This window comes from Colias philodice, chromosome 6, assembly GCF_061535455.1.
Source record: "Colias philodice isolate Cphi_HAF_F1 chromosome 6, ilColPhil1 Martin Lab GWU primary, whole genome shotgun sequence".
Classification (NCBI taxonomy): domain Eukaryota; kingdom Metazoa; phylum Arthropoda; class Insecta; order Lepidoptera; family Pieridae; genus Colias; species Colias philodice.
This window is the reverse complement of record NC_143091.1, coordinates 13442737-13461111: the sequence shown is the minus strand read 5'-3', so window position 1 is coordinate 13461111 and position 18375 is coordinate 13442737. Positions and strand designations below refer to the sequence as shown.

The following is an 18375-nucleotide window of genomic DNA, read 5'->3' as shown; positions in this document are numbered from 1 at the left end:
GCTTCGCCCGCGCAGTCAAAGAAAAGCCCTCATAGTTCCCGTGGGATTTCCGGGATAAAACGTATCCAAAGTCCCGGGGTAAAAAGTAGCCTATGTCCTTTCTCGGGTATCAAAATATCTCCATACCAAATTTCATGCAAATTGGTTCAGTAGTTTAGGCGTGATTGAGTAACAGACAGACAGACAGAGTTACTTTCGCATTTATAATATTAGTATGGATTTAAGAAAACTATCAAGTGAATGTACCAAGTGAAGGCATAATAAAATATGAATTGTCACGAAGGCGTTTTTATTCTACAACCCAACATTCAAATTAGGATTTAAAAAATTAACCCCGAACTAACTACAAAATACATAACAAGTCGAAAAAAAACGTGATTTCTTGTCCGTTCCCCTATTTTTTTTCGGTGTGTGTAGGTTGCATGCATATATTCCTACTAGGTATGAAGAGATATACAGAGAACGCTAAATACATTTGCCTGGTCACCATTAACATTCGATACACCATGACATGGTAGAGGCCGTTCTATAGAATTACGTCAAATAATGTAAGTACTCCATCTTTTATATCTCTGTAGGTGAGATGTTCTCCACCCTAGCCATCATCAGGTCTCCAGAATATAGTAGAGTCCGTGTTGAATAAAATTAATTTCTAAATCGGTGTTTTCTTAACTGTTCCCCACTCTAGAACTTATAATTACTTGCTTAGTCATCTTAAGGTCTCCAGAATGGGTCATGTAGTAGAGACTTTGCTTATAACGGTTAATGTTGAAAGATGAGTCTTCCTACATTTCATTTACAACATACATAGTACACAATATTTACTATTCATAAATGTAATTTGTTACTGCCTCTCAGAGAAAACATAAATTAGGTAGAAACCACTAACACATTACGATACAATACGATACAGTATACAATTCCATAATCTTTGGTCACTTTTACTTCAACAACGATGTATATTTATAGAGGGCGGTTAAAAAAACAAATTCAAATGTAGTGACAGAATCATTAAGGTCGTTGAACCGTGTAATTGCCTTAAGCTTCGACTTGTAATTACTAGTAGGTATGTAAAATATAGTAAAAAATAGAACTGTTCAATTGTTGGAACATTTTCCATAAATTCATACCCCATAATTTGATGAGGCTAGTTTTTAGAACCTCACAAAATATAAACAGTATGTAAAACTAGCCTCATCAAATTATGGGGTTCAATAGGTCATTAGTTGTTTGCTTTGTGAAAATAATTATATTATTCAAATAAAAAAGTTATATTTTGGAATAAACATTGTTCTCTAAGGGAAAATAAAACAATTGAGTTTTCAGTCAACCTAAGAACTTAATACATCTTTGTAAATAAATTTCTGGACTGTCTGCAGAACTTGGCACACATTTAGATCTCATTTCTTTTTTTGGCAAATTAAGTCAACGATTGAACTCGGCTCCAATTTTTACATTTATGTTTTTGGTGGGATATCATTACTTTTTGTACAGAAAATTACTCTGCAAATTTGATTTACTTTATGAATATAATACTTTTTATATACGATTTTTTTTTTCTTGCGGTTTCTCTGTATGATTTGTTTAGTATTATTTTCTATATTTTCTTGTATGTTATGAATGTCAGCGCACATTGCCCCGTCATTATCTGCAATTTTTTAAACTCGTTTTCTGTTTAAAAGATTACATGATTTTCTAAACATCCAGCGTGAATTTGTACACACACTATTACCAAGATGCAAAGATCGTTGTAGAAGAATCGTCGCCTTACTCCATGACGTTACGGTATATCCATGACGCGATCTTGAAATTTTACTATAAACGCGCCTAAAGATGTTTCACTTATATTAATATTACGCAAATTAAATCATTTCGACCTTCGACGAAGCCTTCTTCCATTACAATGAAATTAAAACTAAACTAAACACTCATAAATAAAGAATAAATAAATGTGAATATGTAAAATTATATAATTATTATTTTTAACTGTATGAGCAATATTTTTATTACAATTTTCTTTTATTTTACGTTTAATAACAGTTTTGAATAAAGAAATCATGCAATCGAAGTAATCCGCCCTAGCGATACTAGCGCGAGTGAGTGTGATGTTAGAGGCGCATCGAATCTATAGTAGGGGAGCCCAAGAGGGGATTTTGGGATTTACTCGAGCGCGTCAGATTACTATAAGGGACGGTACCTTAGCTATTCATTAGTACCTCTAGTCAATATGAGCAGTTATGGTTGGTGGGTGCGCTCAGGGGCCCCGCTGGAAAATTTGAATAATCCATAATTCCCTAAGGTTGAGCTCGAATCGTCAGATTAGCGAAATGGGGACTTCTTATATTGTAATTAACCCCCCCATATATTAATCTGACGCGCTCGAATAATATTACTTTAATTTTTTACCCTTTCTTCATAGCGATTAAATCGCCACTTAAATCGTCAGATTAACGTATACTTTTTTTCAGTGACGTCCTGGAGCATGCAAAATATCAATATCTAACGCGCTTGAGTATTTCCAAGCCAATTTTTTTCTTTTTTAAATTAAAAAAAATCAAAAAACCCTTCCCCACCGCTAAAAGTGAAAACATTATAGGACCTTTTTTTCTCGCTATGGTATAATCTACCAATTCTAATAGGTTCCCGTGACGCTCGAGTAAATCCACATTTAGCATCCTGGGCTCCCCTACTACTACAGATGTTTCGTGCTAAAATATGTAAACTTCAATAATCTATATCTCAGTCATTTATTGATGGATTTCAAAATTTTTTTCGGCCACTGATTAGTTTTGATCAATTTTTTAAGACTAGTAAGGTGAATATAATATTTTCTATTTTTATAAACTTTTCCATTTTTCCATACAAACAAAATTAATGTCATTGAAAAAAAAATTAAATACAGATAAATTCAGTATTTTCTGAATTTTTCCTTTGTACACTCACTATTACCTAGTCGATTACAAAATTTGAACTTTCTAGGTCATCTGGAAGTGGGTTAGGTTTTGTATATATCTATGAGTCAGTCAGTCTTAAAAATTGCGATTTTTGGATATTAATATCTACGCAACTGTTTAATCTGTATTTATGAAATTTAAGGTTCTTGTTTATCTTGAGGTCCTCTTGATATGTACCAAATTTAATTTATTCAACTTAAATAGTTTTCGAGTTATAAGGGGGTGAAAAGTGGCTCGAAATGGTTCGTGTAAATATACACACGGCTGCTGCTCGCCAGTTCTCTTCGCTTGAACTCGGCTTGACACGCTGCCGCGTGTCTAGATTAATCTGTTACGATACTCAAGTTCACTTTTTTATCGATTCGATTCATTACACTATTCTCTGATACTTATAAGATATGATATTGGATGTATATAGTTATAGATACCATAAATATTGAGTCTAGCGGAGTGTTCGACGGCGCCGAGCGGGTTGTGCGCGCGGCACGTGTAGCGGCCGCCATCTGCTGCCGCCGCCGCCGAGATGTTCAGCAGCGACACCACCTCGCCCGACACCGTCGTCTCCTCCGATATGGAGTACCTGTCCGAGCTCATACCGTTACTGGCTATATAACATGGGGTTACATTGTTTACGCGGTCTCTCGCTGCGGTATCGGCGAGGCTTGCGATACCTGTGTCTGGCAATGTAGCGGTCGAGCGGCTGCGAGTCGAGCAGCCACACGAAGGCGGGCGGCGGCGAGGCGGCGGCGGCGCAGCGCAGCGCCACGGGGCCGCCAGCGCGCAGCGCCTGCTCTATGAACGTGTACTGGAGCTCCGGCGGGGAATCTGTCAGTTGTACCCTCAATTACTCAAAAGAATAATGAGTTCACAAAATAATAAAATTTCGTATTGCATAGGTACTATTTTGTGCTATTATGTTGTTAAGCCATATGTAAAAGTTTTCCGAATCGCGTTAGCTTTTTAGAGACCACAGGTAGAGCAGCTTGTAATGTTGTTTTTATTGTAGTTGCAGATTGACCTAGATATTGTCATTAAGCAGTTAAAATAAGTTATTATTTGAATCCCAGAAAGTTATGACATAAATAGATACCCAGTACGAGTAATAAGCCGATGATATTAAATTTGTAAATGAAATTTACACACTCTACAATTTCAGTCAGCGCTTGTAATTTATCCGGTCATTATACAGCGTAGATTTATGCGCTTAATCGCACAATACGTTCCGGAAACAAACTCAATTTACTGATTGATTTCATCCTCTCAAACACTTTATTGGAATTGTTCCCCCTCGCTTCCCGCCCCGCTACCCCCCGATTGGCATCTCTCGCAGCACTTAATTAATGAAATCGTTTTTCATATCGGATTGGATCTTAGACAACAAGTTATTAAGACTTCCAACACTGTGAATCTATTCGAGAGGACAGCGATAAATGGTGAATATTACAATGCCTTTATCAATTCAAGAAACAATCTAATCTAATATCTAATCTAATATTATATAAATATATAAATCTAATATAAAGGCGAAAGTTTGTAAGGATGTATGGATGTATGGATGTATGGATGTTTGTTACTCTTTCACGTAAAAACTACTGTACCGATTACAATGAAATTTAGCACACATATAGAGGGTAACTTGGATTAACACATAGGATAGTTTTTATCCCGGAAATCCCACGGGAACGGGAACTATGCGGGTTTTCCTTTGCAAACGTGGGCGAAGCCGCGGGCGGAAATCTAGTAATTAATATTATAGAAATATATTTTTGCTTTTATCGACAATGATACATTTATGATATATAAGATTATTTTTTCATTTCATCGTATATTTCTACATATTAATATTTCATTTCATCGCATATTGCACGCCTTTGTTACTTAAACTCTATTATAAAATTATTAAGAAGTAAACCGTATAATCCCATAAATAATGATTCACTTTACGATGTGACTGGGCCGAATTACACAAATAAATTTAGCGCTATTATATATCGGATATTTCTCCTGTTTTCTTACAGCGAATGGTTAATGAAGTTGACGCTTGACCTATTTCTTCCTTTGGCATTCATTAACATAGTTCATTAAAATAGGCGACTAAAAAAGATTAATTTTTATTCGACCCTAAAGACAAATTCTCGTTAGTTGATTCGTCGGAGCTTGTCGTTAGATAGGTGTTTATATTTTTCTGTAATAATATTTGATACTAGCGGACCGCCCCGGAGTCGCCCGTGGTACATATTTACGTTTTCTCTACATAAGATCATCCTCGTACTTCAAGGAATATAATAAAAAAAGAATTATCGAAATCGGTTCAGCCGTTCACACGTGATGCCGTGACAACGCAAAACGGGTGCGGACTCGCAGCCTTTTTATAGCTCCCGCCGCGAAGCGCGTCGAACGCGGCAACTGATACACAAAAATATTATATACTAGCGGTCCGCCCCGGCTTTGCCCGTGGTACATATTTACGTTTTCTCTACATAAGATCATCCGCGTACTTCAAGGAATATAATAAAAAAAGAATTATCGAAATCGGTTCAGCCGTTCACACGTGATGCCGTGACAACGCAAAACGGGTGCGGACTCGCAGCCTTTTTATAGCTCCCGCCGCGAAGAGCGTCGAACGCGGCAACTGATACACAAAAATAATCCTTATGGCATGATTCTGTATTCACGCGCGATGACTTACAGCGTATTTCATGTATAACTTTGGTGTTTCTACACCGATTTACATGATTCTTTTTTTATTGAATAGGTAATAATGTTAACTTTTTTTAATAAGGGATTAGTGAGAGTGTTGTAAACGTAGGAGTAGACAAATATAATCAAAAAGCTCCGAATTGCTAAGCTATTGAAGTTTCACGTGTTATTGTGAGTCAATTAACTAAAGATAGACATAATATGCTGTCTAAGAATTTATTTTTATTATAATAATAATAATTTAAGAAAATTTGTGTCGTACATGATTTCTATGTAGCTTTAACCATTAAGGCTGCACACGCGACGGAAGCTTAAAAAATGGAGTAACTTCTCCCGTTTTCCCAATATTTCCCTTCACTGCTCAGCTCATATTGATCGTAGCGCAATAAAATATACTATAACCTGCCCAGAAGTATGAAGAATAATTGTGCCAAATTTCGTTAAAATCCGTCGTGTAGTTTTTGTTTCTATAACGAATATACAGACAGACAGACAGACAGACAGACAAAAATTTTACTGATTGTATTTTTGGCATCAGTAGCGATCCCTTATCACCCCTTCATAGTTTTTTTTTAAATATATTTCATGTACAGAATTGGCCTCTACAGATTTATTATAAGTATAAGTATAGATTAATATCCTCTCGTCTCTTTTATTATGAATGGCTTCAGTAGGCATATGATATTATAATAATGTGACAAGCGGCGTGAGCTTGTCAGTGGTCAATTAATTTGGGTCACGAGTCACGGATGATGGACGCGGGGGTTAATTAGCGTCGGCCGGGAGAGTCGGGACTCGCGGCGCGTCAATCAAGTGTTGTTGCCTGTTGGTGATCTATACTTACGCAAACCCTTTTTATGAAATTGTACCTTAGATAATAATATAAAATTATGCGTACAATTTTATAAAAAAGACGTGTGGCACTCGGGGACTGCCGCGGTAAAGCTATTGCATAGCCTTCAAGCCACACCTCCGAGCCCGTCGGAGTGGGGAGCGTGAGGTTTTTCGTTACGGAATTTATCGATTCGGTCCCCGCGCTCAAGGCCCGCGATAGAAGCTATGCAATAGCTTAAAAAAATAAATTCAAAACATTATAATTTACCTATTAAATATCATGAGCGTAGCTAAATCTTCAATACATTCAAGAGTCGAATGCAGATTGCTACAGGAAGCACTTACTCCCTAGTCGAAGTTCGGCGGAGGCCTGTGCGCTGCGCAGGCCGGCGCGCGCCACGCACTGGTAGACGCCGGCGTGAGCACGCGCGGCGCCGCGCAGCACGAGCGCGCCGCCCGCCGCGCCCGCCAGCGCCGCGCCGTTGTGCAGCCACTGCAGCGACGCGCCCGGCTCGTTCGTGCTGCAGTTCAGCCGCACCGTGCTGCCCGCCTCCGCCACCTGCACGCGTTGCTATTTGTCAATATCCTTTGCACTTAATTATGCTCTCCAATCTTTTTGGAAGAGAAGTTGAATGATAAAGTTAGTATCCCAACTTGACCGTCTTAGTTTTTGCGGAATAAAAGATACTATTTTGTCAACTTGGCACTAAAATTGAACAAAAAAAAGGAAAATTTTTAATATTCACACTTTATGACTTTATTAAAATACTGAGCCATCAATAAAAACTCACCGTGACTTCTGGCTGTACGTCAACCGTAATGTCTAGCTGCACATCTAGTCTTATTTGAGCCGTGGCGTCGCCGAAGACATTATAGGCTTTGCAGAGCCAGGCCCCGCTGGTGTCTCGGCCGGCGCGCAGGCACAGCGCCGCGCCGCCGCTCCACAGCCAGGCGGTGCTCGACGCCTCGACGGGCTGCAGCCGCCCCTGCGACTCGCGGTACCAACTACACCAAATAGTGAATGAAAATAGTGAGATCTTCAATATTTCACTTAGGTAATAAGAAATAAGTAACAAAAGTCCAGTCGTTGAAACAAGCTTTTAGAATTATAAATTAAAGATAGAGGCATTTTTATTGTTGTAAAAAGTGGAAGAAAATAAAATAAAGTTATAAATAATTTTGCTTATGGAAGTGAGATGTTACGTGTAATGTGGTGGCGGGTAGTCCGTGCTGGCGCAGGGCAGGCACAGCAGCGCGCCGGCGGGCGGCGCAAGCTCGCGGGCCGGCGACACCACGCGCGGCGCAGATCCCGCCGAGCTCGCTGCGTGGCCCACAGGTACCGAGCAAATTATTATCAATAGATATCAATTTCATATTATCATTATTACAAGAGCCATAATAAAATAAAGTATAATATAAGCTTTAAGTAAGAAAGATAGGAACGCTTTTAATAAACCTTGAAATAAGTTGTAGTATTGAACGTCTCTGAAGTAAATACATTAAGCTGAACTTTGATATAAATTGAGTGGATCCAGTTGTGTAGTCGGAGTGGCAAATGTTGGCAATTTGCCAACTTTGTTAGTCTGGCGTTAACAAACGTGCAGCGGTGAAGCTTCCTAAAGGTTTGCCGCAATAAAAACTTACACTGTAAGTCAATTCATTCGTCATATCTTGAATATGTTATGAGGAAAGATAATAGTTGATCATTGATCTTTGAAAATTGTTTTATTCCATTTTTATAATATTACTAGCCGCTCCGCGCGGTTTCACCCCCGTGGCTCCTCTCCTGTTAGTTGTAGCGTGATGGTATATAGCCTATAGCCTTCCTCGATAAATGAGCTATCTAACACTGAAAGAATTTTTCAAATCGGACCAGTAGTTCCCGAGATTAGCGCGTTCAAACAAACAAACAAACAAACAAACTCTTCAGCTTTATAATATTAGTATAGATAATAATCTTACAGTTATAAACAGCTGTATTAAAACAATGATGAATTGCCCTGCTTATTGTAACAATAGTCAGAACGCAAGGGATTACTAACGCAGCACGTCGAGCAACGCCGGGCGGGAGCGCTTGGTGAGCGCGGTGAGGTCGTGGCGCGCCAGGCAGCTGTACGCGCCCGCGTCCGCTGCCGACACGCCGCGGATCAGCAGCGTGTCGCCCGCCGACAGGTAGCGCGACTCTGACGTGCAAACATATATGTGTAGTGTATGATTTTTAGACCAATTATGTGAAAAGCTCCAATCTACTGAATGGATTGCGTTAACTACCATAACTTCTTAACTTTTTACCAGCGAAACAACACTTATGTAAATTGTCAATTTATATCAAACAAATATACAGGTAAGAAAGCGGTAACTGTATAATATGTTTGCTTGGCGTCAAATTTAATGAATTCGATTTGTTTACTTTCAGTTCCCGTTCACTCATTAATATTCAGACGCGCATATTAAGCACAATATCGGATGTTATATCTAGTTTTAATAAGTGTTTATAGAGGATGTAGGGACACACATATGCAATTCGCTGACCGAGCTTTTTGTATATGTGTGCGTCCACATTGTTTCCCCGACGCTTTTTAGATTTATTAGAATAATTATTAGTCAGTAGTGCATAACGGCTAGCTTAAACAACACACATTGTAAAAAGGATTAAAAGTGATTAAATTGATAGGCTTTATTATTTGGGCAACCTTGGGGGCAGCAGCACTACTCAACATTGGCTGCGAATTGCATATGTGTGTCCCTACAGAGGACGTAGCGTGAATTAATTAGAATATCCGGTTTAATCGCAAGATTAGTAAGTTGGACGAGATAAAACGCTGGTAGGAAGATTACACAAGAGTGTGAGGGAGCGCCATACATCACGTCGGCCTGAGTTACCGCCGCCCCGATGAGATATCGCTTTAATTAATATTGCCTTGTAAGCCGAACTACCTACAGCTTTTATATAGTATAAAGAACTAGCGCTTGTGTGCAGATTAGCCCAGAGTGCAGTCAGGAATGAGATTTACGAGTTAAGTTGCATAAAGCGGCTCATGCAAGGCGCTTCATGTTCCACGTCATTGTTCAAATTTAATTGTATTTGGAATCCACTAAATATATTATTTGATTGACAATAGTATCAATTTTAAATTCCATTAAATTAAATATAATTTAAAGAACGTTTCATTAGTGAGTAGGTGTGTGAAAGGCAATATCACTATTTTCTCATTAAAGGTTATTGCGAAGTGGCATGTATCGAATTTGTTAAGTTTTAATATTGGGCGAAAACCAAGGTGATGATAGTCGATCGAGCCGGAAAGCTATCAAATGTTACTCTCAACATTCCTGGCATTGACACCGTCGATCGCTACATTTACCTGGGAGCCCAAATCTGCAATGACGGCAGCTGTGTCCCCGAAATAAAAAGGCGTATTGGGATGGCAAAAGATGCTATGACACGTCTGAACAACATTTGGAAGAAAAGAGGAATTGGTATCAGAACCAAGATAAGACTGGTACGAGCCCTTGTTTTCCCTATCTTCCTATATGGAGTTGAGACATGGACAATTCTGGCTCGAGAAAGACAAAGGATTGATGCATTCGAAATGTGGTGCTGGAGGCGAATGCTGAGAATACCTTGGACTGCGAGACGCACTAATCCATCAATCCTGACCCAGCTCCATATAAAAACCAGGTTATCCACCATATGCCAACAACGCATCTTGTCATACTTCGGCCACACGATACGCAGAGGCGATGAAAATCTGGAGAGACTGATAGTGGTTGGGAACACGGAGGGAAAAAGATCGCGTGGTCGTTCACCAACACGATGGCAGACCAAGTCAAAAGCTCATCTGCCACTACTTTTTACACGGTCGTAAGAGACGCCATGGACAGAGACCGGTGGAGGCAAATCATCCGCTCCAGATGCAACCCTGATGCTGACCACGATCCTCAGACATGAGGGACCGACAAGAGAGAGAGAATATTGGGCGTTAAACCGACGCATGCGAGTTATTGCAGTCATTATTACACTTCTAGGGGAAGTGCCTTCTGAGTTCTGAGTTCATTAGATTGCGACGTTTGCACGACGAATGAGCAAGCGTTCAACAATCGATAGATTAATTATAATGTTAGTACAGTAGGAATTTATTTTTACTATTTCATAATTTCAAGAATTCAATATCCTTGTTTACCTTTAAATCTAGCAAGGGTCGATGCCGACGATCAATGATCGATCGATTGCTCTGGTAACACCCTCGGAATACAATGTCTTGAGATATTTATTGTACAGGCACCGCAATTAATGTGACTTTCCTATCGTAATTAATATAATAACACGACTTTTTAAATGAATATGATACATGACATAATAGCCAAATATTATGCGATATAAACCATTGGGATAGCGGATTGCTTTTTCATTTCATTGGTAGTACTACCTGAACACGTAAAGCTCATGTCAAAGATGCTTCCACACTAAGATATTAATTTTTAGAGCTCATCTAGCTGCTCCATTAATTAGCGACGGAGCGGGTCTCGTCGGATGATAGATTTATGGACACCCACTTTACGGTGTCCACTTTTCCCCCTTCAGCGCTATTTATGTGCGCCAATAATTCAAGAGGAAAAAGGATTTTGACTCTCTTGTTACTTTAGCTTTTGATGATAAAACTTTTTAGACGCTTTTTCATAACAAACAAGATTGATACAAATTGAAATCGACAGGGAGAAGAAATTTTAGCTGAGAGAATTATTATTTTAAATTTTACTGAATCACTACATAGTATAAAACAAAGTCGCATTTTCTGTCCCTATTTCCCTATTTTTTTTTTTTTTTTTTATGTTATGGGAAGGCAAACGAGCGGACGCACTGCCTGGTGGTAAGCAGGTTGCGTCGCCCATAGACCATAACAGAGGTTATGGTTGTTGCCTACCAGGATTAAGGGATTTGGAAGGAATTAGGGAGAAAGGGGCGAGGATGGGAGGGATTAAGGATAGGGGAGGAGAGGATGGGTAGGGGATAGGAAGGGATGTGGGCCTCCGGACCCCTCACTCACCGTACGGAACGCGACAGTAAACTGTCACTATGGCGCCGATATTCTGTGAGGGTGTGGTACCTTCCCCGGTGCGAGCGTGGCCCAGTTCGTGCCGAAGCATGCTCGACTCCCACTATAAAAAATGTCCCTATGTCCCTTTGTATGCTTAAATCTTTGAAATCTTGAATCTACGCAACGGATTTTGATGCGGTTTTTTTTAATAGATAGAGTGAATCAAGAGGAAGGTTTATATGTATAATAACATCCATTAAATAGTGGAGAAGTACTGTTATTTTTGAGGTTTCTAATGTGATGTCGTAAATAATTACATTTTTTCCGCTTACATTGCAAACGCAGGCTGAACCCTACGAGTTTTATCAAAATAATGTACTAAGTATTGTACACATTGAAAAGGTCTACAGAAAAGTCCGTGATGGTATATGTCTATCTCTTATGGATAACCCACAATAACTTTTTTTTGTCATTTACTTTTTACGACAAATAATAGCTAATTTTCGAAGCGATTTTAACCAATACAGCATTAATCCTTAACCAATTAAATACCTTGAATACATTGTTCATTTAATATAGATCTATATGGCCCTTTACACCGTATGATTTAAGTGAATATTTTCGAAGATATTACAGATTTAAAAATTGCGGGACGTAGCGTTTGCGGCGCGCGAAGCCGGGGCTGGTCGCTAGTACTGTATATATTAATCACTAAATCCAGATCTTTTAAAATTGATGATTTTTAAAGACAATATGAAAGAATCAAGAATGTTTGTCGCTCAATATCGACGGCATTTACAAAAATTGAATACAGTCATTATGTGTGGTACCTACTAGATTAGTGATACGGTCTATATTAAAATGCGCAAACTTTACTTAGTTATTTGACTATGGAAGTGTAACATAGAAGCATAGAAGTATGGCTAGTGGGTACGCACCAGGCGAGGGCGCGTCGACGGAGAGCACGCTGTCGGCGCGGTACCACAGCGCGGCGCGCGCGGGCGCCCCGCTAACGCGGCACGTGAGCGCCGCCACGCCGCCCGCGCCCGCCGCCGGCGCCTCCACCGTCACCTCCCAGTTGCCGTCCGCTACTGCACAACAAATGTCACTAATAAAAACGTAGTCACAGTATTACAATATAATAATGTGATGTAGTACTAATAGCTTCATAAAATTTTCGTGTCGTGGTGTTCAAGTTAACCGAAACGGTTGATCGATTCTCATGAAATTTTGTGATATATTTCATATCGGATAGGTTTGAGAATCAATAATCGAACAGCATCTGTATTTCAGTAAGGTAGAACAGTGTTTGACGAGACAGCTAGTAAATTATGATATAATAAAGTAATTAAACAATGACTACCTTTTATAATAATGATTTCAGATTTGGTTGTTAACGCGAAGTTCAGTAGTTGTGGGTAAGACAAAGCAGTCCTTTATGAAATTTTAATATAACGTTATTATCATAGAAGTGTATTGTACATAATATTATGTTGTTTATATAATCACTAAGAACTGATTCGTCTACTTTATAATCGAATTTAAGTTATATGACGCATACCATGAAATTAGTAGCATAAAATATTTTTGAATTTGCATCCGGGACGACATTTTACAAAAGTTACATAAATAACAGCCAATTCGGGTAATCTATTGCTTTATGGTATGTGCCTGGCTTGTCTGTGACAATACAAAATCACGACTGCAATTTCGCTGCAGTTCTCATATTTCACTGCAGCTAGATAATTCCAACAAAACATTCAAAACAACTAAAACGGTAACATCGCGGATATGCTACGTGATATTGCTTTTCTTTATTGATTTTGTAGCTTCGGAATGTTGCGTTTAGACACTACTAGTTAATAATCTATGGTACAAAATTGCTCCCTACTTAATACGAAACAAAGTAGGTATAATCTATCGATAAAAAAAAATTGGTTGTTTGTAAAGTAGGTTTACGATCGAGATGTTTACGTGATAACGTCTTATTGGTGGCAGCGCTCGAGATGAGACGGGAGATCGGTCCGTCTCTCTCTCGTTATACCTGCGATCGCGCTCGTGAGGTTTTGGTGTGACACAAGTTTCTGAACATGTCACCCGACTAAAACGATTTTAAAAACGTTATCACGTTAAAATCATAACCATTAAAAAATTAGCGTACCAGGCACAATGTGCACGTCTCGTGAGACGATGGTCCCGTGCGCGTTGTCGGCCCGGCAGCGCACAAGGCGCGGCCCGCCCGGCAGACCGCCCGCCGCGAACCCGCCCGCCGGCAGCAGCTCGAGCGTGCCGTTCGGGTAGATCCGCCTGACACAACGTATGAACAACAAGATAATTTGAATGATGTGTTCTTTAAATCTCTGAAGCTAAACATTATAAATTGTTTCGTTATTTTCAAAATTACATGTTAAGCATTAAATTACTGAATTTTTTTTTATTACACACTTAAAATAATAACGAAACTTAATTGACATAATAAATACAGCTTGAATTTGACTCCGTATGCACTTGAACAAGTAAAACACCGTGTCCCAGGAAGCGGGTCTTCTCCCACTTATGTGTTTTACATTATGCCTACGTTTAAAAATAACATAAAAAAGAAAGATAAGTTGTAAATTATCATTACAAAAATCCATACTTATATAATACTAGCGGTCCGCCCCGGCTTCGCCCGTGGTACATATTTACGTTTTCTCTACATAAAAACCATCCTCGTATTTCAAGGAATATAATAAAAAAAGAATTATCGAAATCGGTTCAGCCGTTCTCGAGTTATGCGCTTACCAACACATTTTGCGATTCATTTTTATATATAAGAAGATTATAAATGCGAAAGTAACTCTGTCTGTCTGTCTGTTACTCAATCACGCCTAAACTACTGAACCAATTTGAATGAAATTTGGTTATCATTACAAAAATCCATACTTATATAATATTATAAATGCGAAAGTAACTCTGTCTGTCTGTCTGTTACTCAATCACGCCTAAACTACTGAACCAATTTGAATGAAATTTGGTATGGAGATATTTTAATACCCGAGAAAGGACATAGGCTACCTTTTATTGCGAAATATGTACCACGGGCGAAGCCGGGGCGAACCTCTAGTTATCTATGAAAGGCAAATTCTGGGAAAATAAGCGACAATATTTCAGGTCGCAAAATAACTAGAACGTTGAAAGTAATGGAGAATATTCTAGAGACAATGAAAAATTAACGTGAATTCATCAGAGCAGGAACAAACAGTGCTAACGAGAGCCATTTTTTAGAAAATGGTGAAGTAATGGCCGCGGCGCCGGCCACAATTTGTCCTCGTGTAATTACAGCGTACGCGGCACCTGTCGCCGCTGCTCGCCCCTTTTCTTAACGAATATTCAAATTTACTAATTCATGTCGCGTCACTTGACGCTCCCGCGACTCTGCATGCCTTGCAAATGCAGTTTAGACGGTGTCGCGTGTTCATCATAGTTTACAGCGGTATTTAGATGCATAAGTTACAAAATCGTGCATAAAATATCATTGCAGTTAATTAGTTATTTCCTTCATGCTTTTCACCTCATCGCCCGATGTTATAATATTATAGAAACTGAACAAAAAATAGAACATAAATTAATACTTACAAGGTTATTTCATATTTGTCATTTATTGCACGCCTCATAAGCGAAGCGTTGAGGTGGGTACTACTGTCGCTTCGCGCAAAACATCTGATTTTTCAAACTTAAAATGTCTTTATGTATCATACATTGCACTTGTAAGATAATACATACACACACATATTAAGAAAAAACACTATTTTTAACGTTCATGATATTTTTGATGTCATTTTTGTTATTTAAACTAGTTAAAAAACAGTTTAAAAAAGTTCTGTCTTGGACGTCCGTGTGTCTGTATGTGCGGATCCTTTTTCTTGTTAACACGATAGCGACCGAAATACTTTACTAATCGAGTCTTTTTTTTTCTCTTACGCTTGAGTATGCTCAGGAATAGAACCCTTTCATTTTTCAGGGTCTGATTCGATGTGGTTTAATTGTTATTAAATAAACAAAAATAATAATTAATAAATAATTATTAAAAAAAAATTATGAGGCGTGCACTTTTGGATTTTCCAAACTATTTTACTTTATGAAATGTTTCGTATATTTGTACGTCAAGTGTGTGTGTACATAAATAATATGACGATTCTGCTTTATGGAAAGCAACGGAGTAGTTGCGATGGTAATGGGCCCCCTGCACTTACCACCGATTGGCTACCCGCTACATATTGTTTGATATGCCAATGCTAAAAAATGTATTACCTGACTCCGGGCAGATCTGTGAGCGGCGCGCCGTCGTCAGCGAGCCAGGTGAGGCGCGGCGGTGGCGCGGGTCGGGCGGCTCGCGCCCCACACGCCACGCGCGCGCCCGCCGTGCGCGCGAAGCGGACCAGCGCCGGCGGCTCCTCCGTGAACACGGGCCCCGCGCGCGACACCCCGTCCGACCACACGCCTGCTGACGGAACATATTGTTGCAAACATGTGCGATAAGCGAGACTCTATTCTTATAACAATTCTATGCCCGTGTCCCGTAGTATGTTACTCATTTTTATTAGATTTATTGACAATATATTATTATTTAAACTTTTATTAGTTGGACGGATCGGTTACAATACCGAATAATTTAATAAATTTAAGTGTGTTCTTTACTTTTTTAAAAACAACAATATTATTGATTATTAAATTATTGTTTTGATGTTAATGTAATTTAGTATTCATGTTTATAAAAAGTAAGTTTTATTACGTACGTAAGCCGAATTCGTACACGCACTTTACTACATTTGAAGGAAGCTTCTTTATCCGGAGACGCTGTGACGTGAAGTTGAGCGGAATGTCGCCACAAACCGAACTCCGAGCCACTTAAAAGTCCAACAGCAAAAGTGGAGTTTCAAACTGTTCGACCTAAAAAAGCGGAGCAACTTGGCGATTGTCCTCAGAAGCGTAATTCTCTTAAGTTCCTAGTTTACTGTTTGTTCGTGTTTTAGTTTTATCGCTAACTTGCGACTAACCATAAAAGTTTATTACCGCAGGATTCCAAATTTCTTATCAACTTTATAAGTTTTATTCTGCATCAGTTGTATTAACATTTCAGTGTCGAGAATGAGTGAAGATGAGATTAAGAAAGATGAATAAAGTTTATAAAAAAACATTTGCACTAATTTTGTCTGTATTACCTAAATGAAACAAAGCCCCGGCAGTGCTTTTAATTACTGCGCGAACGCGTGCAATATCCCGCGCTGAATTGATTTAATCAAGGCGTGTTCCTGACATAATTGTGAAGTAGAAAGCGCGGTAAATTGAAACATTGATTTAGGCAGAATTCAGTTACAGTCGACGGTTCATTGGCGAATAATTGAATAGAATATCCTAGTAAGACCGACCTTATATAAGCGATTAGTCGAGAATCGGTTGCATTTTAGTCGCCTGCTTTGTTAATTATTACATATTACGTGCAAGTACTAAACTTTTAAGTATCAATAATGTTAAAGAGCGCCGGCGCTATGCTCTCGACAAGTACCGAACTTTCCTAAACTTTGCGCTGGAATTATCTACGCCTACCAATCATTATTCTAGTGGAGTTCCAATCCAGCGTGTTGACTGTGTTCCTCCGCACAAACATGTTAATTTTATACGAGATGTGGGAGCGCCGCTCTACGGCCGCCCTTATCTGTAGTCACGTTAGAGGTTTGAATAATAGCAACGGTACGGAATTCTCGTTTAATTGGATTGGCTTTATGTCGGAGGAGAGAACAATGCGCGTCTTGTGAAACCGAATCTACGGGTGTGTGGGGCCGAGCCGCAGCTATCGGCTGTGGAATACGGGTTGAATGAGCAGCGGCATTGTTGGGACTTGACGTGTGCCAGCATTTGGGAAATTAATTACATTTGATTATTCAATAACATTCAACGGCTATACCACTATACCACGCTGTACCTTATAACAATGCGTTTAGTTGATGAAATATTATGTTAATAATTGTTAACGGATTTATGACTCTTGTTGTTTCTAATTTTATAATTATACGCTTGAAACAGATCCAAATTGATATTTCCAATTATTTAGTTCGTGTATCCAATTTAGGAATTTAATTTATATAGTGCAACTAAAATTATTAATTGCACTCAAACACGAACACTCATAAATAATATTTAATGAAAAATAGTTTTATGAGAAAATAAGCTTTCAAGATGAAATCGGTAACGTGACATGGGTTCCTGTGTGGCGTGTGATGACGTGTGTGCAGAACCATGGACGTTAGCTTAGTTCGTGATAAATAACTAAACTACTTACTGTTGAACACTGAGGTGAGGAACAACAGGGTAATGTGGAACATGACGCTGCTTCGCTGTCACCTGCAGACAAATTATATGAGATTACGTTTCTTTTGGTATGACAATTTATCGTAATATTGTAGAACTAGTAATAAAGTAGAAATAAAAATAATTAAGTATACAATCGGACGATCTGTATAGTATGTAATATATATGTATGTGTATATATATATGTAAAAGAAAGTTGTGTCCTTACACAACTTAGAACTTGGTAATCCTTTCCCTTAGGTAAGTTCCAGTGCAACTGGTTGTTGGCTGTTGTTTTTGTCTCCACTTAGATTAGGATAATAATTGCAAATAAATTTAAAAGCTTACAAAACACCTATAAGTTATAATTTTCACCACACATTATTACACTCCAAACTAACGTGTTTCTGCGAGCTCATTACACCACGATTGCATCATTAATGATGTTGTTTATGATATACTTAGAAAAAATAATAATTGTCCATTTATATTTTTTATTCTAAAAAGAGCTCTGAAGGTTA

The 18375-nt window shown here is 38.7% G+C and overlaps 1 protein-coding gene across 1 annotated transcript in view; it reads right to left on the bottom strand.

Moving 5' to 3' along the window:
• Positions 1-18375, bottom strand: part of LOC149488162 (cell adhesion molecule Dscam2-like) — a 77373-nt gene that overhangs the window by 42187 nt on the left and 16811 nt on the right. The window contains exons 2-11 of the mRNA XM_089695805.1: positions 17114-17222; positions 15818-16007; positions 13686-13831; positions 12463-12615; positions 8531-8671; positions 7692-7809; positions 7280-7493; positions 6834-7047; positions 3626-3779; positions 3383-3534 (exon numbers count right to left, since the gene is read on the bottom strand). Coding sequence (XP_089551931.1) covers positions 3383-3534; positions 3626-3779; positions 6834-7047; positions 7280-7493; positions 7692-7809; positions 8531-8671; positions 12463-12615; positions 13686-13831; positions 15818-16007; positions 17114-17222 — 1591 coding nt within the window. The remainder of the gene's footprint in view (positions 1-3382; positions 3535-3625; positions 3780-6833; positions 7048-7279; positions 7494-7691; positions 7810-8530; positions 8672-12462; positions 12616-13685; positions 13832-15817; positions 16008-17113; positions 17223-18375) is intronic.